This window comes from Andrena cerasifolii, chromosome 3 (assembly GCF_050908995.1).
Source record: "Andrena cerasifolii isolate SP2316 chromosome 3, iyAndCera1_principal, whole genome shotgun sequence".
In the NCBI taxonomy this organism is placed as follows: domain Eukaryota; kingdom Metazoa; phylum Arthropoda; class Insecta; order Hymenoptera; family Andrenidae; genus Andrena; species Andrena cerasifolii.
This window is the reverse complement of record NC_135120.1, coordinates 7,127,526-7,150,564: the sequence shown is the minus strand read 5'-3', so window position 1 is coordinate 7,150,564 and position 23,039 is coordinate 7,127,526. Positions and strand designations below refer to the sequence as shown.

The window sequence follows — 23,039 nt, the reverse complement described above, 5'->3', positions numbered from 1 at the left end:
ATTTATAACTCACTTCATTCATTCTTCATTCATTCGATAAATTATAAAGTCGCGCGCAAACAGGCATACCACTACACAAACACGAAACCCCACAGCAGTTCTCCTAAGTAGGCACCATCTCGTATCCACTACCTGAACTAAATTTGCCACATGACTTACTCTGTATTATCGCCAATATGGCGAAACTCGTATTTTGGAATGCAGTTACGATTTTTCATTTTTCGTCCTTATATGAGCAGATTTTGGGCTGGGTTAGGACTCATTCGAAAGAGGAAGATTCAATGCGGAGCGCTTTGCTCACCGTTTGAGTCATAAAACTCTTTTAGTGACTTAAAAATAGTTGGATTCTGCAGGTGTATTTTGTCGACTTTTGCTCTACTTTGGACACTTATTATTAGATATCAACACAATCTCGTTGAACCATGAGCAGAGCGCTCCACATTGAACCTTCCTCTTTCGACTGAGTCCTAGCCCAGCCCAAAATCTGCTCATAAACGACGAAAAATGAATAATCCCAAACCCATGTTGGGGGCCAGATTGTGTCGGTATACAGCGCCCTGCATTACCCGTGTCTACCCCCTTAAAGGAAAGAATAAAACCTAACCTAACCTAACCTAAACTAACCCCTTTACCTTCGATAAATTCCAAGTCCGAATATTCATTTCCGGACCCCATCTCCTCCTCGAGCATCTCCCTAGATTCCTCCTGCTGTCTTTATATCAAATTTACACTTCACTTACTCCTTACTTTCACTCCACGTGTTCGCTCTCGCGCACGAAAAAAAAATAGGTCTGTTTCGATTTACGCATTGAGTGCATAGACTGCAGAGAAAACCGTTCCGTTTCGGTCTATACGTGCCATGCGAGCATTTCCGCTGAGCAGAAATAGACATTTTATACTAGATATTAAATAGACTATTATTAGGTTAAAATGTTTTTCAAAATACTTCTTGTTTGTTTTATGTGTAAAGGGGAGGTTAAATATTACGCCTAATAAGTTTTTTGTCGATTGATGAACAAATAAATAATAAAAATGTATTTTTACGATAGCGGAACTGTTACATGATTAGAAATGCGGACATTGATCTTATACCCGATTTCATAAAGTTTTGCGGCGTAACAATAATATTTTTTGAAGGATGTTAAGTTATAAAAAGTTGACAAATGTAGCGTAAAAAAACGAAATATCTAATAAAGATTTATTGTCATGTAGCATATATGTAGGTTACATTTTCTGTCACTTTGAGGAGAGGACCACATAATTTGGTGCATGTTTTTCAAAGCGTGCGTAAAGTGGCGTAAAGAGACAAATACGCATGCGCGCATAAACTGTACGCTTCATGCGCTAGAAGTGGGAGAATTCTAGGGAATCCTATGTGCCACCAACGACACCAATGCGCGCATAGACTGAAACGGAACGGTTTTCTCTGCAGTCTATGCGCAGTATGCGTGATTCGGAACACAGCCTAAAGGTAACGGAGAGAGATAGAAATCAGTGCTGGCCTGGTAATACGTTTTATACGTTCACAGCTCACTTCACATTGTAAGAAATCGATGTTGCCAGGACTGGCAGAATTACAAAAATTTAAGACGGGAGAACGGCTAATATGTTCCCGTTCAATATTACGGACAGTTGTTGCTGCTTTCAGTTTATACTGCTGTTTTAGAATTCTGTGTGTGACAGGCACGCAAGTCGTGTAATATTACGTTCGTCGCGGGGAAGAGATGAAATACATTTGTTGCATCGGTGACATATGCGTCGCGTTTACAAAACAATAACCGTGGTATCGATCATTTCGTCGTTGCCATGTTTTCAATTTCACGCGAGCAGCAAATCGTACAGTACCACGTGATTGTCGTTTACAAATGACCGTTATGATGAGTTAGCAGTGCGTTCGATACTACGAAAAAGTATGAATAATGTATGACCAGCGACAAGTTGGTTCCTCTGAAAATTATTCAAGCGCAATCGTCGATTCGTGTTAACCGTTTAACAATTGTTTCTGCAAACAGTGTTCGTGAAATATGGGATCCCGAATTAGGTTATAAATACGAGGATTCTCCTTACCGTGGTTTTCATGAATCCATTACTGGTCCATTCATGTTAAACGCAGGAATGTAAGTTCCACTACATTAATGATTTTTTGAAAATACAAATCAGCTATGCTACGTCAAATTATTAGATAGAGGATATGTACATCGTTAACATGTTTCAGTGACAGTTAAAATTCCTATTTTAATTTTAAGGAGTAAGAGTAAATATTGTACAGTTAGTTGCAAACCGTTAATATTTATATAACGGTAGTAATAAATAAAAGAGTATCCTCCACTTAATCATTTGAATTTCAAGTAAAGCTTAAAAATGTATATGATTGATTAAAGTATGTTTACAGTTAAACAGTTTGTTGGGAGTGTAAGCATGGATAAGCGTGTAACGGTTAAATATAAATTCATTAATACAACAAGCACGAAACTATGAGCAGTGGCTATAACAAAGAAGACACTAATGTGAAAAAGAAGTATGTCTTTTTTTCTGATCCAGATGTTATTGCTCAACGTGCTGAAACATCTGCAGCAGTGAGTAAATAAGGCTATTTACATTTACCTTATTTTTTTTGCGTTTAACATTATGTTTTTATGCCTTATTTAATCCTTTGGCACAGCAGAATTATTCTCATATTATTCAATTTACCGAATCTTAAGGGGACCTTCCGGTCTAAAAGTTGATTTTTTTTTTATTTCATTTTTCGAATGTTCAACCTTTTAGGAATATGTGTTTAAAAGGATTGGTTGAAATTTGTAAAATTCCCAAAGTTATAGGCATTTGAGTAGTGGCAAATGCATGGGTCACAACCGGCTACTCGGCACTCACGTAAAACTTTAAACGCGTTTTTCCCGAAACAGTGTTCTCAAAATCGGTGGGACCTGTATCTCCAAAAGTTATTATCTGATTCGACTGAAACTTTTTTTATTTTGAAGAATATACTTCTGGCTGGGGGGGGGGGGGGCAGAAAAATTACAAAAATTGAAAATTTATAATTTTTAAAGGCGTTGAAAGGATGAAAAATATAGGGAAAAAGTGATTTCAAACTTCGTGTTATTTTCTAAAAAAATGTCATTTTTGTATTTTTTTTCTAGTTTCCCCCCTAGCCAGAAGTATATTCTTCAAAATAAAAAAGTTTCAGTCGAATCGGATAATAACTTTTGGAGATACAGGTCCCACCGATTTGGATCAATTTTTTGACGCCTTGACTTTAACGACTCCCCAGTGCCATCTGCAATGATTAATTATAAAACAAAAAATATATTTCTATAATTTAAGACATCCTTAATACAACACAAAAAGTCCCATTAAATTATATGTAGTAGTTTTCCTTTAATTAATTCCTAAAGATCACCTATTTTTTTTACCTCTAGACCGGAAGGTCCCCTTAATAACTAAAAATAATAATTGCATAAGAGTGTTTAAAATTTCTGTTACAAGGGAAGGACACTACTTGGATAAGCTTCTTTCTTTAAACCACGTTTAAAATGCAGGAATTAATGATTGCAAAGGAATTTTAGAGTATATAGTCGAATTAACGAAAGATGGCGCCTTGGGACCGGGGCCAGAATTTGCGACGTTGCCGCTACTCCAGGCTCGCGATTGGTGCTTCCCCTACGCGGCTCCCTACGCCTTGGCCAATGACTTTCGAGTACTTAGCTGTGGGCCTAGAGTAACCGTTGTCCTTGTTGGGTGTATATTAGGGCTGAGACTATTTGTCGAATTTTTCGGTATTCGAATACTTCAGTTGCTCGATTATTTGGCGAATATAATTCGAATATCCAAGTATTCGAATATAATTCGAATATCCAAGTATTCGAATATAATTCGAATATCCAAGTATTCGAATATAATTCGAATATCCAAGTATTCGAATATAATTTGAATATCCAAGTATTCGAATACTATTCGAATATTTAAGTATTCGAATATTGACGTATTCGAATAGTATGGTGTCAATTATAAATCAAGTTCTGTAGGTTAATTTGTCAGGGTGAAATCTTGTAAGCTAATTTTGACCTACTTCACACCATACTATTCGAATACTGATGTATTCGAATGTTATTATTCGAATACTCAAATATTCGAATGTTATTATTCGAATACTCAAATATTCGAAGTTTATTCGTAGCATTCGAATACTTGTAAAATATTCGAATATTAAATTATTCGAATAGTCCCAGCCCTAGTGTATATTGCTATTCTCTTCCACAGGGCGCACCCAACGTCCTTCCCATAGAGATTTGACAGAGTGTCGAATTTTATTGGCTATTGCGGCACGCTCCATGCAGAATGAATGGCGGACATGTCGAAGAATACAAGCTCATAGGATTCTTATTCTGTTTAGCGTCATTCCACGGCAAATCGATCACTCTTTACACTCGATGTCGGGGATTTTGTTCAAACTGAAATATTAGGAACGGATTTCAGTTATCACTTTGCTGGTTTTGAATTTTTTCAATTTTTGCCTATTTTCATGAAACCGAGCTGTACTTGTGAATTTTTATCTCGGAAACTTTTTATCGTATTGAATTCATTCTTTTCTCATTTTAATCTAGAAAATGCGGGCTATTCTAATACTCTTTTTTATATTAAAAAATTAATTTTGTAATTTTTAAAATTATAACCAAAGTTTTATTTTGCAAATTTCACGTACGAAATATTCTGCTTTCGAGCATGGAATTTTGAAAATTAACGTCAGCATGAGGTGTTATTAACTGATGAAGAGTTTCATTCACCCACTCTTGACCCCGTTTCGGGTAAAAATATTTTGCTCTGTACAACATGTAAAACATTGTTTGTAGACTTTATTGAAATAATATGGGATGTGAATTATATGGCTAACTGCCCGCAGTAACTGAGCAAGAGACGACTATATAACTGCGGCGTTAATTTTAATGGTGTTATCCCAAAGTAATATTTTTAAGCCATGTTTAAAGGAACGAATTACTTTTAAGCCATGTTTAAAGGAACGAATTCGTGTCGGAAATGAAATGAAAAATAGTTATACAATTTCGAAACTTTATTCGGAAAGATTAATTCTTCTTGATTAAAATAAAAAAAAATTAAGTTGATAGTTTTCGAGATATAAATTCGTAAGTACAGCATCTTTTCACGAACATAGGCAGAAATTGCACAATTCAAAATCCTATGTTTTATAACCAAGTTCAAAACCCGTTAAACAATGACTCAAACCTTTCCATAATTTCACGTGATTCACAAAATATGTATTGTATTCTCATCAAACTCTCTAAAAATGTGATCGATTTGGCATGGAGCAGAGTTGGGCATCAGTCGAATCAATTTTTATTCGAATGAACTGGAATAAAAATTTCGAATAGAGTGAAGTTATTCGAAAATAGCGAATAAATTTTTAGCCGTTATTCGGTATTCAAAGAACCGCCGTGGCGACTAAGCGACACGAATAAGAGGGGCTCAGAACCCGAGCCGAAGCGGCTTTTTCGTGACGCCTAGTCGCCACGGCGGTCCTTCGAATAACGAATAACGAGGAACGAATAACGATTAAAAAATTATTCCTTATTCTCGAATTTCACTGTATTCGAAATTTTTATTCGAAGGTTAGTCGAATAACAATTTAATCGAATAATGTCCAACTCTGGCGTGGAGTGACTTGTAAATGAAGGAATCTGTTTTATGAAAGAGACGTCCGATCTGCTACACAACGTGGCAACGTCGCACGAAGTACGGAGCATTCATTGGGTCTCTCCTGAGCCACGCGCACCGGCCTACGGTCCGCCCAGGCGCCTTCTTTCGTTAATTTGACTATAGCAGTCCTGCCCTTTACGGTGCAAATACCTCATGAAGTTCTGGAACCCGGGCAACAGCCGAGCGCGGGACTGTTACGTTGCTAACCACAGCATGGGCTGCGGGAGAACAGCATGAGTGTGCGACCGTCCATGCAGGCTCGTACATGGACGCACACTCATGCAGTTCTCTCACAACTCTCGCAACGGGTAGCATTGGAACAGTCCCGCGCTCGGCTGTTACCCGGGTCCCAGAACTTCAGGAGGTATTTGCACGGTAAAGGGCAGGCTTGGACTATAGTAAACATGAAAGTTTCTTTTATTTCACTGAAGGGGCAATTAGTTTTATAACGAATTATAATACAGGAATACTAGGTTCGAGTCTTTCAGAGAACACTTTCCTTTTACATAATGACTTCCTTATTACATTTCACAGAATTTTATGCGTCGGGTCAAATCGAATTTGGAAATTGTCAGAATATCATTTTTAATAAATGTTTAAATTATTCCTTTTGAAGAACAATTTGATATTACATGGAAGCATTCAAGCAAAAAGACTCCATATGGATGAATAAGATCAGGAAAGCTGTGTTTGTATATAATCAATCGCTTTATGATGTATTTATTATGATTCATCCATCGCAAAGTCCTGGTAGGAAGAAAAAAATGTTTTGTAAAATAAAAGTGCCTCTGCGAGCATCGAATCCACGTTTTCAGATTGTAATTTAAAGTGCTTGACCTGCGGTCGTCATGGATTTAAAAGACTGAAGTCTTTTTTAGTGTAGTTACATATTTACTGCTTAAGGAAGGAGCAGTAAAACACATTTATTCCATTTTTCAAAATTTGAACTTTGCGATGGAGATGGTGGACTTTAAAATCCATTTTGCATTAATACTCTAGGATTTTCTTGATACCTATTAGATCTTGCATTTTAAATCTGGTTTTATCCAAAAAGCGTATTGTTATTAAATATTATTTATTATTGTTGTATTAATATTGTTATCAATGTTACTAAGCTTGCTATATACAATTTCAGGCTGCTCAAGTTAATCATGATCGTGCATTTCAACAACAGCAAGACATTGCCAAGCAATTATTTAAAGACAAGCCAGTTAATTTGCCAATTCAACTTGACTTTAAAGGCTTAGAAAACTTATTATCGTATCATCCTATCCAGCCGTATCCATTTACATTTATAAGCGCTGTAAAACGGAAACTTGGTTTAGACGAGCATCCTGAAATCTCTAAAAAGGCACAGGATCCAAAGATTAGAAATGCAGCTGATCGATCCACGATAGTATTGCAGCCTAATAATACCCAGAATTCACACGAGATCATACAAAAGATGGATTTCATAAGACCGCTAAAGGTGCCAGATATGAAAATTTCTGCCAAAAAGATACCTACTAGAGAGACTTCTGTATCGAAAGAACTAGTGTCGTTAAAGTTTGAGACACCTTCGAAAGAAGTTGCTCACGAAAGAGTAGATAAGCCACCAAAGAGTTTCGAGAAAGTTCAAAGAAGGCTGGATTTCTCAACGTCAGATGTTTCGTCGATAATTACCAGTGAAATAGAGCCACTGAAGGTACCAAATATCTCCATATCGTCAAATTTGACAAAGAAAAAAGAATACACCCGGGAAAACTCTAGAGAAAAGGAAAATAGATCAAAGAGAATTCGAAAGGATGACTCTTTGTATTTAAAGCAAGATGAGATAGGGCAGGATTTTTTTAAAAGATCCAGAAGCCCGCGGCATATTTCTAGAAAGGACTTTCCCGACGACGTAAATGAAAGTACATCAGTTACAAAATTGAAAAATGATAGGTTACCGTTCCATATGCCAAGAGAAAGCGATTTTATCCCAACGAAACCAAAAACGAAAAACTTCGCAACCTCTACTGCCAAGAAGGACAGTGATAAAAGGCACAGATCTATTACCACAAGATCTTTAAAATCAAGAGATACTTCTTTAGAATCTAAGAATAGAACTTGCAGTAATGAATCTCTTTCCGAACGCTCATTGAAATTACCGGATAAAATTACAGTCAGAGAGTCAAGAAATGTGTTTGAAAACTTCGATTATAGATATAAGGATGATTTGTATGCGTTAAAGCAAGCGGATGATCAGAAGCATATATTTTCGTCGGAAAACAGGCAAATAAAGCAACATAAAGTAGCGTCTCAATCTCAAGGAAAAATAGGGAATGTACCCTTCAAAGAACAAGCTAAAAGGGTATCTGAAAAAGTAAAGCCGTCTACAAGCAAAACGGAAGGCAAAATATATATTACAAACTCAAAGGAGTTTGAGGATATTGAGAGTATAACAGATTCAAATACAAGCGTTAGAACTCGAAGTCCGAGTACTGTTTCTACCCAGCAAATAAAGAATAAAGATTCTGATAAAGCTGGACAAAATATTAACATAGTCAAATCAAATAAGACTACGGAAGATTTGAAATACGCGGACAACTCGTTACAGCAATGTACTAGTGCAAATACAAACAAGGAAGAGGAGTCGTTCGCGCAAAGCATTGCCACTACGATCAAACAAACAAGTAATAGTAATGAATCTAATTTAAATGATAGTACCTTGTCAGATGTGTTACTAGATCCGAGAAGAATTTCTTTCAGAGATGAAAATCGATTGCCGCAGGAAGAATTTTGTGATTTAGTAACACCAGATATGAATCTTCTTCCCCGATCTAAGCGAAAAAGGCAATTTATACAAAGCAGCAATGTAGAAGCTGATTCTAAATGTTTAAAGTATAACTCGGTTAAAACAGAAACAGAGCCAGGAGACATTCCGTTGGTAAGCGCATGTAGAACCAGAATTTATTAAAATTTCTTCAGCACTGTGCAATTTTCATTTGGAAGTGGATAAGCAAATAGCTTTTAGCTTATTTTACTTAGCAATGTAACGTTCGTTACTACAGCAAATGTAAAGAAATACCGTTTATCTATTATGGGGTAACTCCACGATGATAGGCAAAAAATGGTAGGATAACGTTGGAGGTGATTTTAACACTAAACGTACCAAGCGGGGTCAAATGACCTCTTTCAAAATTTACTCTAAAATCGTACATTCATTGTTATTTCTTTCGCTCATCTGACTTTCTGTAAATTCTTATATTATCTGATTATTCAATTTCTCGCTTTCCGTTTTTCTGTTAGCTTATTGACAGCGTGGCTATTGTGCCTCTATTTTTTATTTAAAAAATCTGAAAAAAGTTTTTGTTCTTTTTTATACATATCATTAAAACCTTATGTTATATTTTTAATAAAGTTCATGAATTTCTTTAAAATCACCTGCAAAGTTATCTTACCATTTTTGGTCTATCATAGTGGCGTTACCCCATAATGAATAAACTAATACATAAAATAATGTAACAGAAAACGGGTGAGAAATATTTCAATACAAATAAATTTTGATATTACATAGTAATGCTGTATTTAAATTATATAGGCGTTTAACCCTTCGTGGTCGCGCCTTCTTATAATCACAAATTGGTCACACGGGGTTCACTGTACCCCAGCATCATTTTTTGAGTTACCATTTTCGTATTTTTGAATCTTTTAAGTTTTCAATGAAAATTGTACGTTCGTAAACAGTCATGGTCTAATAGTCTTTTTCTAGAAATGCAAATTTTGATATGGTAAAATGTGTAGTTGAAAATGAGCGATTTTCCACCCTTGCGAGGAAAAATCGATTTTTTAATATTTTTTTTATTTTTCTTTTTGCGATAAATCCCATTTGAAAGACGTAAAGGCGCGACATATCAATTCGATAATTGCTCTTGGGGTGCGATACACCCCGTGTGACCACGAAGGGTTAATGTGATTTATATTTGCATACCTTGAAGGTGTATGATTTTGTTTGTTACCTCGTCGAGAAATGAATTTAGATTTAATTTTTTAATTATCTTCTATTCTAGTTGCACTAATGCAGCCTTGGAGTAGTGCATTATTTTCACACTTTACATTTGAATGTAAACATTCATGTTCCATCTACTCATTTGGTTTCCATCATTATGTAATCCTTCTGTTGCACTTAGCAATATTAATTTATACCAATCAGTAAACGACACTAATTTCCAGAAGGTCGGAGCTAAAGAAATTCTAATAATCTGTAAAAAAAAAGTCTTTCGGATGTGGCGAATGTTCTTTCACTGACGTACATATGTACTATAAAGATAATTTTACAATTTCAGTTACATCCAACTGCCCTGCATATGCAGTTCCAAGCAGAATTGCATCTTCTTGATTCTTTTAATGAATCCTTGAGGCAGGTCATGGATGTTGAAAAGTGTTTATATAACGTTAAACAGGATCAAGAGAAAGAGTTATCATTGCAGCATAGTCAGCCGAGCGACCAAGTGAGATCACATTTCTCTAAGGCTGCAGGGGAGCGAAATGTTGATGATTTGGAGCAGTGTAATGATATTAGTAAATCGCACAAACATATTACTCCTGATAAAGGTATAAAACTGCTATATTGTATGTATGAGAATTGTTAATTTGTAAAAACAGTTATTAATATTGAAATATTGGTTTAAAACAAATATAGTACAGCATACTACGAGTCAGACTATGGAGAATGAGTTCGACAATCCGAATAAAATAAGTAAGCCCGCAGTTAAAGCGGTAGAAGTACAAACACAAACGGTAAATGATATGGCAACGCAGACAGATACACGTTCGACTTGGCGAAATGTTCAGAGTAGGTGTTCCGAAATATGTGGTATCTCGTATGAACGAGGATTTCCCGGAGATAGCGAAGTCCCGCAGCTTTCTTTGGATTCGGCCGAACAATTTGAAGACTTGGATCAAATAGAGGAGATATCATTGCCTAGTAAATTAAGAACAATGTCTGAAATAAGTTTACACGAAACCACATCATCCATAAGAACAGAGACTGGGACTGAGATTAGCATCTCTACGCGAGATGTGACTTGTTCTTTCAATAAATATTTAGATTTGGAAGTAAGTATAAGTTAAGATTTCTGTCTACCGAGAAAGATTTCAAATTTACTGTTTTATTATGTATCTGTAGATTGCGCAGTTAATAAAGGATGAGAAACAAAGGTATGATAAAATTGAGATGTTATTTAAATCTCGGGAGAAAACGTTAAATGATCGAACTAAAAAGTTAGTAAAGCTGGAGGAACAGAAACGTGCGTTAAGAGATACTGGTCAAGATAGTCGTGTAAGCTCTGTAAAAAAGAAACAAAGAGCTTTACTTTTGAAATTACAACAAGAAAAAGATGAGATGAACAGGTATGCAATTTTATGTACTGTGCCCGGATGGAAAGAAGTCGGTTGAAATGTCACAGGAGCAAGAGGGGTTCTTCGCTCGCATTGGCTCCCGCCGCCCGTGTCCCGTTTGCTTACTTTGTATTCGCCGACGTTGTCGCGCCAGCCAATAGGGATATACTATTCGGACCTGATATTCGGACTCTAGAGTTTCTCGATCGACTTCTTTCCATTCGGACACAGTACATTGAAGCACTGCGTTACAATAACTCCTTCATACAACTATAAATATCCTATTTTCAGATTGAAAGAACTTCATAAGATTGCAAGTCAGGAGCGTAAACTCATGTTGCAAAAACAAAGGAATATGTTTAATCCTCAAATGTCTACCAAGAATATTTTAACGAAATTGAAAAGAAGCGCAGACAGTCAATCGCCAAGGAGATTGTCTGGTCCGATGAAAGGTTACGACATAAGGAGTAACAGTTCCATGAGTTCTTTAGTTGATTCTGATAAGTCTCAGCATGATCGCTCTCAGACAGACGCACGTATGCAAATGTCGGAAAGCGAATTACATTTCTCCAAACTGGACTTACCAACGAGTAATAAATTCACAAACTTCGTCGAAGAGTCTAATACATCCTTCTTAAGGTTTGATAAGTCCAGCGAAGCTATTCAAGACAATATATCTCCAGAAGAGTGCCCCTATAGATCACAGAAGGATGGAAACAAATCGAAGTATGAAATAAAGTCAAGGAAGTTTGAAGAGAAAATGCCCAGGGCAGATATTTTGAGATTGAAATCGCATCAGCATTCCATCGATCCGAAATCGATATCAAGTCATTCCATGAGTATATCTGGGAAATATCTGTTTGAGAAAGAGAAATCCCCAGAGGTGTCCAAATTGTTACAACAGAATTTAAATAAATCAATCTCCGAACACGCCAAGTCAGAATCTGACACTCTTGTCGAAGAACTGTCGAAGAAGTCCAAGCCTTCTCAGATAACTGATAATCATTTTCAAAGCATAGTATCTCCCAGAGAAAGAGAATCTCTGTCCAAAGTTACGGCCATGACTAGTGAAATTCTTCCGGAAGAAATAAGTTTTGTCAGTCAAGACACAATATCGAAAACATCGAAATCGTCCCAAGTCTCTGAAGATGTTTTACAGACCTGTTCAAAGAGTTCTAAAAGAAGTAGCAAATCAATTCCAACTGATTTGTCGCAAAAGACGCAGTACAGTTCCGAATCCAAGTCGAATTTTAAGCGCAGAAGTGCAAAATGTCAGAAAAGCAAGTCGTCATCCAGTATACTTACGGAAAACCTGTTCCATTCTAAGTCCAATTCTCAGATGTCGGAAGAATTTATTAAGCATCGCAATAAACGGACGAAAATGGAGAAGGAGTTTGTTCAATCCGATAAAAACGACGAGAATGCGCTTTCAGATAATATGGATGCTAATGATGGTCAGAGCTCGTTGCAAACCCTCACGCGCCACCTCAAACCGACAAGGGACAAGAATTTCAAATTACTGACTGAAAGAGTAGATGACTATGATAGCAAAGAGAACATATTATGTCAGAAGATATTTGACAAGAAGGCAGAAGCTAACGAGGATTCTTTTCACATTCAAGACAAGATCGCGCACAGTATGGATAATATGTCTACCAAATCCCAAGCTAGCACTCATTTCGCTGTTTCTCATCACAGTTCTGGGGAGAGCGAGAGGAATTACATGAAATCTGTGGTCGTCAGGTCGCAAGATCACAACCTGAAGACATCGAAGAAGTTAGAACAGTAAGTACGGAATTTGTGCTGTATAGAATTTACGTTGCATCCACGTTGTTCACTGCCATAATTTTAGAGACTGTCTGTATGTTATATTAACGATCGAGCTAAATTAATGAAATTGCGAATCACAGAGGCGTGTAAGAAGTCGTCTAATAATAAACTGTGTATTCACACCATGAAGTGAAGCATTGTAAAAATAGATTCTCTGCACCGGCGATCTGCATTCCGCCGTTATTGCGGTGTACCTCCGCGTAGAAAAGCATATTTGCTTCTGTTATCACGACCAAGCAATTTTTTAAACAATTTAGAGCTCGCGCGTTTGCCACGTTAATTTATTACTAACTATTTCGCCAATATGGAGAGTGTATTTGTGCTATCGGATGTGATTACGTTGTTTAGAATTTTGAATGCACGTGAAGCTGCACTTACATCGCGGAAGAATTGTGTGGAGGAATGGATGGCTTGGCATGCAAAATTGAGAACAGAAGAGGATCGTGTTGCACGAATGGAACATGCTGCACTTAAGCTTGTAACAGCAACGTCTAGTGTTTTTTCGCAGCAAGGTAAGTTTAATTGTGCTCACGTTCTGTATACACACCTAACTTCCAACAAACACATAATCCAAATAAATATGTACTTTTCTTTAATTCTGATAACTATCAGAGAGAAGCGTGTGTCCCTTCATAGATACTACTGTCTCATCCGACACAAGTGACATTGAAGGAAGGATAGAGTTGCTTACTGAAAGATTGGCAGAAAGGCGAATAGAGATGTCACGCTTGAAAAGGGAAGCGCGGAAACAGACAAAGCAAAAGCTTAGAGCTTTAGAAGCTAACTTGTTAAATCAAATTAAGGTATACGCAATTACTTCTTAAAAACACTTATCGAGATGTTACGTATGCTGAATAATTTCTTTTCTGCGAACAGAAATATGATACGACCATTCATGAAATGCGTAAAAAGCTAGAATCAAAAAAGGGCACAACTAAAGACAGTGATAAATTAGCGATAGAATCAAGATCATTAGCGGATTTCAAAGTACCTGAGATTCCTTTAAAAAAGATACAGGATATATTTAAAAGTAGTGACTTGCTAAGGTCTAGATCAGAGTCTGACTTATTGTCTACGAAGAGGCCAACAAAAGAACTCATGAAAAATATTAATCTATTGCGAAACGAGAACATTGAAATTGAATATGATAAATATCATTCGGAAAGAGTAGCTAAATCCTCTAGAAGTATAAGAACGTTGGAGCAATTGAGCTTCGGAAAAGCGGGTACTGTTAACAGCATCCAATCTGTTCTCGATGAGTGTATATCGGAACAGATTGAATCCGATAAACCTGGATCGGTATCACCAGTCTCAGACGATGTTCGTTCTGACAAAAGTATCCTTTACGAACGTAAAACAGACGGGGATGAAGTAAGTAGAACGAGAAGCTCGGAAGATGTTAACACCGACATTACCGCGCCAAGATCTGACGCAGGTGTATTTATGCAATCGGAAACAAAGCTTTCTAAACATGGAACCACGATTGAATCTGACATAAGGGAATATAAATCGGACTTTGACACCTTTTCTGAGCAGTCTCGAATAAAAAGTGTCTCATCGCAATCTGGTGCTGATCAAGTGCAAGACACGGAGTATTCTCACGTCCCTTCGAGAAACTCGGACGTTGAAGGTTCTATCACAGAAATCAGCACAGAGCCAACCAATGAGATTAATGATTTCTCGCGAAAGTTGGGCTTCTTACGTTTAAACAACAAGAACTTGGATGAAGACATAAGCTCCCTTGAAAATGAGCTCAAAATACTTTCGGAAATGATGTCGCGTATCAGCAAGAAGCCAAACGAAGAGCCGAAGCATGATTTACAAAGTGAAGACAAGAGCACTTCGAAAGACGTAGCCGAGATATTGTTGAAGTCTGATAAAACTGATGAAATTAACGATATGAAAATTATGAAAAATGACAGAAACAAAGACCTAGAATTAGATCGCAAGGGGACCGATTCTGATATTTCGCAGTATTTGACCAGCAGCACAAAATTCAAAACAGTTGGTAACTATCGTGACAACAAAAGCGTGGAGGAAGTAGTTGACGATGTCATGTCTGTTATACTGCCAGCGGATGAAACGAGTAATTCTATATCGAACCGAGAAATTGATTACAAAGCGAGGAGTAAGGAAATTCTGAACGAGATTGAAAAGTCCATAATATCGGAGCACATTAAAGCTACAGAGAATGATTTCCATCGTTCGAATATGATGATCGAAAATAACGAATCAGATTTGCATGAAAGTCTTGAAAAAATATCAAATGATATTTCTGTGGAAGCTCGTATGAAATCTTTATCCGAAATTTATTCAGAAGCAACGCAAGATAAACAGAGTATAAGCACAGCAGAAAATGCGTCCGAAATAGTATACCCTCTAGAAGAGGATATAGATATTGAAGAGAGTTTAGTTGATTCTCATAACTCAAGAAGTCACAAATCGTTGCAGTCAAATAAAAATTCTTTAACTCCGTTAGAAAAGTCTAATTTACTTGAAAAGGATAAGACGGTAAATCTGTATACAGACATCGATCGTAGTGCAACAACAAATACTGCCAGTATTATACAAAGTCATTCAGAAAATAACAACGACATAATTTCTAAAGAACTTCCGTATGTCACAAGACAGACGTCAGTCGCATCAAATGTGTCTCAGTTATCGAAGAAACAGAGTGCTTTTCAATATACAAGCCCAATTGAAAAAGCTGAGAACTTTGAAGAATCGATAGATTTTGCGAAGGACGATAGACATAAGAGTTTTAGCGATGTATATTCGGTTCCAAAACTGGATGATTTTACATTAAAAACAAATGAGTACAACGATAAGAATGAGAGTAGTCTACTTATTCAAAATGAAATTACAAAATCTAAAGAGGCTTCTCAAAAATCTGTTGCAATCATCGAACAAGGTATAGATCATGCTGTTAGTTTTATTAGGAAAGAAGTGATTAAAGATGAAAGTCAGTCGAGAATAATTTCCGCAGATAAAACTTCTTTCGACAAAGACGATTGGACTATATCCGATTCGTTTGATGTGCAGCAAGATGTTGGTAATTCAGAGTGGGAGAAGTCTCAAAGTCAGAATTCAAAGTCGTCCAATAACGATTCAAGCGAATTTCTAGAATCGAGGGATATATCTCAGACAATAGATAATTATAAAAATGCAGACCTTGAAGAGAACGCGATTAGCGATATAGAAGATGTGTCTCTGTTCGTTCCGAAAGGAGAATCTACCAATATTGATACATACGGAATTAAATTTGACGAATCAATACCGGAATATCGTGTCGAGAAGGCAAATAGCAAAATTGATGATATATTAGATATAATTGCCAATGACACTGACAAAGAACAGAATCAAGAGGAAACCGTGCATACTATAGAAACCGATGATTTCCAAAGAGCCATTTATGAGTCCGTAACTAAAATATTGGACAAAGTGGAAAAGAGTATTGACGACAGTTCGATAAAAGAAAAAATCGAGAACCATTCAGCAATTAAGGAAGATAAAAATGAAATACACGCAGTGAATGACAAAACTAAATTAATTTTAAGTAGATCTGATTTAAAGGACAAGTTGCAGGGAGAGAACGGAATAGAATTTGATGAAAACGAAGAAAATATTCCTCCGGATATTAATATCGAAAGGAATATTAACCAAGATATAAGGACTACCAAAGTGTGCGCTGAACCTGTTATAGATATTAAACTGCACGTGGAGATTGAAGATAATGAAAATACGTACCACGTTGAAACTAAATCGCGGGGAGTTGTAATAACAGAACTGGGACCAGGGAACGTGGAAGGTGTGATTTCATCGGAACTTGAAATTGACGCCAAGGTAGCATTAGCGGAAGAAGAAACTGTAGAACTGAACGACTCTGAAGATAAAGTGGAAATACAAGTAAAAGTAATAGATGAGCTGAAGCCATTGGAGCTCGCGGTAGAACAAGATAGTTCTGACGGCGAACAACTCGATAATTTGGTAGAAGTAGTAGAAAGTATATTGGAGACTATAGAGAAAGAAACTAAACATTCCATAGATTCTGTTGTTGAATCAGAATTGATATCACACGATAAGACAGATACTGAAGTTAATGAAGTTTCAGAGAACATAATAGAGAGTTTAGAGAGTGTGACCATATCCGAAGTTGCAGATAATCTGAAAATAGTAGAGAACTGTGAATCAGATATACCCACTGCACCTACCGATGCGGCAAATAAGACATTTAACATTTTGAAGGATCCAGAGTATGAAGACATCTCGGAAGAGAGCCTGGAGGTTTCTGAAATTTTTGATAAAAGTGAAGTTCAGAAATCTGCCGCTGTACAAAAATCATCATTTATACCGGAGAGATACGAAGTGGTGCAAAAATCAGAGGAAGTGTTGAGAATACTCGATGAAATCACACAGAAATCAGCAAGCTTTGATCACGGCGAAGAACAGGTTCGGAAGGATAAACAGACATCGGAATACAACGAGCACCTGCAAGCAGAGCTTTCTAATAAGGATGCTGTACTGTCAATCGTTGATGACAGAGTTGTGGAAGATATTCCTAGGAAGAACGAGCAATTGGCAAACAGTTTGGAAATTCAGGCATCTAAGATAGCAACGGAAGAAGAAAATCGATCGGCGCAAATGCTAGCTAGCTTGAATGAAGAAGAGAAAGAAAGGCGAGAGCAGGATGCATCGTCTGAGTCAAGTGAAGGCAGGGATACACCGAAAGGTGTATCAGAAATTGAGATGGATTCTCCTAGAGATCTTAATGACTCAAGATTAGCCATTGACGCGCTGAATGATGATTTGTTGAATGACACTAACGCCGAGAATCAAAACGTAGATGATCCAGAGAATACGTACCATACTGTTCCCATTGTTACGACATCCGAGAAGGATATAGAGGTCATGATAGACAAATTGAAAGGTACATTTTTTACTACTCATATATATTTTATATCTATTTCATTGTGAAATTGAGAGTAAACCACACGCAGTTTTGGTATAATTTATTTTGAATTTTATTAAGATATATCTTTAGATATCTATTTCACAATTTAATTAGTAATCTCTGTACATTTTGTACATATCCTTCTTGATCGCAAAATTCTTCATGTTCAATGTGTAAATGTAAATTTAGAACTACCGAAGTTTAAATAATTTTGTCAATAAATAAACATTAAAAAAAATCAACAAATAGATATTTAAAAGTATAAGTCTTACTACATGCAGCTGATTAAATTTAAGTTGATTTCTTTCTGTCATTTGCGTAATTTTGAGCATCAAGAAATACATTATACATATATATTACATACATTACAGAGACACGTTCTGATTTTTATAATGGCTGTATATTCCTGTGCAAAGCATTGCCTCGTATAGCCATGTATTGTTTATTTTCAGAATAGCAAAGTCGAGATAATAATTACTTAAAGGTAATACAACACGAAACTTTGAATGAAACGAACATTGACTTGTTCTTTTTGTACAAATCAGTGTCGCATGACATGCTTGACCTTTAATTATTAATTTCTGTATGCACAAGGAAAGCCTGTAAATATTGTGCAACACAACACATACGTAAAATATTTTACCTTCCGTTTTCCTCTAAGTATTTTTCAAAACAAAAAAAAATTCTGATTATATACAAATTTTCCTTGGAATGTTCAACATCATCACAGCTTTATAATATTTTAATTAATGCATCAGAAAATCTTTGTTACCTATATTTTAGACATTTTTTTTTTAATCCTCGAAGCATCCAATTGAAGCAAACTGTGAATTGATAGTGTAATGTAAAGATTCGTGTTGCTTTTCCTGGACAATTTAACCGTAAGTCCTTACGAAAACTTACATTATCCTTCGTTTTCATTTATACAGCATCATTGGAACAGCCCGGATTGGAGGTTGCAGAGTTCGAGGCAAAACTGCTTCGCATTGAACAGCTTCAAATTGAGTTAGAGGTGAAAATTAATTTTTCTACTATTTGGTAATTCCTTTTAACGTAAAAGTAACATTATAATGTATACAATTTGTTGTTAACAGATTAAGAAATTGGAAGCTGAGGAAGTATCTTACTATGTCAGAGAAATACCCAACAAACCACCTCCTCCGTATACACCACCCGGCGGTGGTCAAAGGGTTTCACCATCACTCGGATCACCTTCTTCGCCGCCAGCTGTGATTCCCTCGAATATAGAGGAATTAACAGCATTTACTGAAAAAGTTACGGCGATAATATTCAGGGCCAAGGAGGCAGGGGAAGATATCATGAGTTTAGAAGCTCCCCCCGAGATTTATGTGTTGACCAAAGAGAACGATGAGACTGTAAAGAAGGATATAAGAATTTACAACACATTCCTCTTTGATCTGTGCAAGGAAACGATCGCAGAGGTTTATCAAGCCGAGTACGAAAAGCCGGGTCCAAGTTGGACGAAACCGAGCGTAAAGACAAGACCGATGATGAAAATTCCGAAGACTATTGACGAACTGAACGAGTACGTTAACAAAGAGGTAGCTACGTTGTTCGGCTTTAAGACAAAACTGCAGCGCGAAAATATGGTGATGCGTTGGAGCAGAAAACGAAGGGACAGAGTGGATGAACTGCTGGCTAGAGAGGCCCAGGCTGAAGAGGACGAGTGGACTAAATTTCATCACGACGAACTCGCGGTAAAGAATGGTCTCACTGTAGCTATATTGGACACCCTCATAATGGAGACTGTGAACGTAGTTAAAGTGGCGTATGCAAAGAAAAGGAAAGTAATGGTTTAGTTTTGTTTCTTTTTCGAAGTAATCGTAACTGAGACACCGATATATGTACATATATATATGGATCGCGTCACAAGAAAATCGTTTGTCACGGGAAACGGTATATTTTATTTCGACATTCAGTAAACTGACCTCAACTGCCATATTTTTAATGAATTTACAAAGTAATTCATTCTATTCGCGCCCTGTACATGATATATAGGCTGGTTCCTATTTATTTCTTCGATAAATTCTTTGGTCTTAAGTAAAGAAAGTACGAACGATTATTTTGTCGTAATGGAGTTCCAGAGGTGTAAGAGGTCCATTTTTGTGAATTATAGGAGGTATTTGTAATCGGTAGTCACGAACGTGTAGAGAACTGGATAATCAAACACAAGTTCGTTTCGAATTTTTGTTAAAGCTAAGATTATTATTAGAATGCGTAGTACGAGTGTATTACAATTTATATTTGCATATATTGAGATATAATAGCGTAATTAATGTAAGAATCCCGTTAATATTTACTTACAGGAAAAATATATAATTATCAGTCAGATAACACGGGGCGTTTTGTTCGAGTAGCTAAGTCAAGTATTATTGTTTATGTACGGTGTTTCGAAAATATTTGACCAAACTTTACCAACATACGTTTTTAATAATATTGACAAAAAGATATCATACACACATAGGTTTACAAGTTTTCCTCTGAATTACTGCTTCTGTAAGTTGTACATGAGAGGAAATATTCAATGGAGGTGTTTTAATTAGAAAGAATCTATGTTATCTCATTGATTATCGAACGTGCTCAGACATGCTTGAAAACGTTTCGAACCAGTATTATTATATTTGCCGTTATTCGATATTTGTGCGTGTTCACATTCAGTAAATAATGTTTATACGTTTCTGTTTCACGTTTCACGTTTTATATCCACGCATTCTTCGGTTCTACAGGGTGTCACGAGGTTGAAGTGTAGGAAAAATGACTTGGAATATTTAAGTACGCATACATTTGACTAAGAATTGGCTAAATGCAACAGCTAATATGGCACAATTACGAATGAAATGAATCATTGTGAAATAATAAGTGGAAATTGTAGAATAGCTTTTTTTGATCGGGACATTGTTTTAAGAAAATTCGAGTTTATGCACATATTCTCGACAAATTTTTAAACCCGATTTTCTGAAAAAGGGAGCTTCGGCCGCACGAAAAAAAGTTGTGCAGTGTCAACTTATTTTTACACAAGGATTCATTTCATCCTAGCATTTGCACCATATTTACTGTTGTGGTATGCCAATTTCTATTCAGATCGACCCGTACTAGGTCAGTTTTCAGAATCAATTTTCTCGGAAATGAAGTCTCGTAACAAAAAATGTTCCATATTTTCTATTTATTGTTTTATGTAGAATCACAGGTTTTCGTATGCATTGTATTATCATAGTACAGTAATTCCTCGCTATAAGCTCGGTTTGCCCTCTACGCTATAAGCTCTTCAGTACCCTACTATTTCTGGTACTTGTGTGGTACGAGTGAAAGAACTGTGGCCTTGTCGAAAACGAGAGTGCAGGGAATAGTGAATACTCTACATAAAAAATAATGCAGGCATTGAAACATAGAACTGTTCAGGAAGTTCGACGGCTGGAGTCTTTCCACTCATGTACAGCTGTGTATGGATTGTTTCTTCAGTACAGTTAGTAGAACATGCTGGACAAGTATGGCTAAAAAATTTTGGAACACCCTGTATAGCTTCTAATGATATGTTCCTTACGTGACTCTTTTTACATGCTATTACGAACCTGTAGATGTTAAGTTTATTTTTTTACCGATATTTATGCAGCATATATTAACACTCTGAAGCTTAAATAACATTTTAACCCCAGGTCACGCGACTGTTACTCGAACATAATGCTTCCTTTTTAAGTTATTGCGTATAATCGTAAATATGCGTTTATAGAAGTCCTTGGCTGTGGAACGTAGATAGTATATGTTCTTACTAGGCCATGTCGAACTTCATAGAGTTATGCTCAACTATATCTAATGAAATTAACAAAATTTTAACCAAAAGACTGATACTTAGGGCCATCTCGATTTAAATTCCAAAAAAATTTTAAAGAGGAACGTGATACATGCCGTTAATAAAGCTCGGTTAACAGATTGGTATTAAAAAAAAAGAAACTTTCGAAACTGTCTCTGTAACGAAGAGATAGCTTCGTGTTTTTAAGTGTAGCCCTTTTATTACGTAAGAGTGAATATATGAATGTAAAAAGTATTACGTTTATGTTATCAACCAGTAAGAGGAAATGAACTCCTAAAATCGGTTGTGTATATTTCAATTCGGTTCAGACAGTAATACATTAACGATTTTGTTGGAACTTTACGTTTGTGATTGCGACGTCGAACCTAAAGTTCACGGAACGATAGGAGTGACATGTTAAATCGTATGAAAAAACAAGCACTGGAGCGATTGGAATTTTACCTTCAAATGTCGCGAGCGCTAGTTTCCAATGCTCTGATGAGTTCAAACGTCGTTTAATCTTTGCGCGGCAATTTTAAAAGCGTGCCGTAAATACGCTCATCTTTTAAGAGTGTGATCCAGAACTTTACATACGATGATAACGCTCAAAGTGTGCATTCACTTTCTCTTCGCAGAAAGTTCGCCTGAGTTATAATCTTTGTCCGTTAAATGATAATTTAAGTTCTACGTCTATCTCGAGAAAAAACATGTTTTTCTTCTGTTCCCGTGTTCAAGTCCCGTTTTCATTCGCGGTCAGCTCAGAAAGCAGAGACTTCATCCGTAGTTGTTATACATACATAGACATCGTTCACGTACGTAGTGTTGAATATGTACTTAACTAAGGTATAATATATTTTATAATAAATTTTTTGAAAAATTTACCACGGTCTATTTTATATTCACGTAAGGCAGAACACAAGATTTAAAAATAGCGGCGCACCAAGCGGGAAATAACTGCAACGTAAACAATTGAACATGTAACTCAGCAATGACAAGTTGTAAATCTTCTATTTTATATCTATTTTGGGAATGTCCTTTGTAAACGCGGATAATTTATTTTAAGAATGAAAAAGTACGACATAGGATACATGAAAGCATAGATGAAAATAAGAGTTTGTACAAGTATGTACAGTAGTGCAAGCACGGTATAAAATGGTGAGATCATTTTATTGTGTACAATATAATTTGTATTCTTTTATTTATTTATATTCCTGTTTTTAGTTTAGTTTAGATTATTTTCCCCTATTCCATCCTGAAATTAATTTTACTGTTTGCTTCATAAAATATGAAAAAATTGAGAATGTTTTCTAAACTTACAAACTAACATTTCAATCTTTAAATCTGCAACATTTGTTTCGTTACTGTTATCCGACAACATTT

At 36.2% G+C, this 23,039-nt stretch overlaps 2 protein-coding genes across 4 annotated transcripts in view; both read left to right on the top strand.

Annotated features, from left to right (window-relative positions):
- Elp4 (Elongator complex protein 4) overlaps positions 1 to 23,039 on the top strand; it is a 315,058-nt gene that overhangs the window by 288,508 nt on the left and 3,511 nt on the right. The gene's annotated exons all lie outside the window — the stretch shown is intronic.
- LOC143366965 (uncharacterized) lies at positions 1,540 to 22,540 on the top strand. Of its 3 annotated transcripts, XR_013084875.1 has the most exons (13): positions 1,540 to 2,117; positions 2,393 to 2,576; positions 6,845 to 8,617; positions 10,017 to 10,284; positions 10,373 to 10,788; positions 10,859 to 11,082; positions 11,362 to 12,855; positions 13,249 to 13,412; positions 13,513 to 13,703; positions 13,777 to 17,827; positions 18,781 to 18,863; positions 18,946 to 21,002; positions 21,262 to 22,540. XR_013084875.1 is itself a non-coding variant. In XM_076808471.1 (12 exons), the coding sequence occupies exons 2-12, from the start codon at positions 2,475 to 2,477 to the stop codon at positions 19,669 to 19,671; spliced, it is 9,492 nt and encodes a 3,163-aa protein (XP_076664586.1). In that variant the 5' UTR covers positions 1,540 to 2,117; positions 2,393 to 2,474; the 3' UTR covers positions 19,672 to 22,540. The 3 variants fall into 3 exon arrangements, 2 of the variants coding, with proteins under 2 accessions (XP_076664586.1, XP_076664587.1); XM_076808471.1 differs by having other exon boundaries at positions 18,946 to 22,540; XM_076808472.1 differs by lacking the exon at positions 1,540 to 2,117 and having other exon boundaries at positions 2,271 to 2,576; positions 18,946 to 22,540.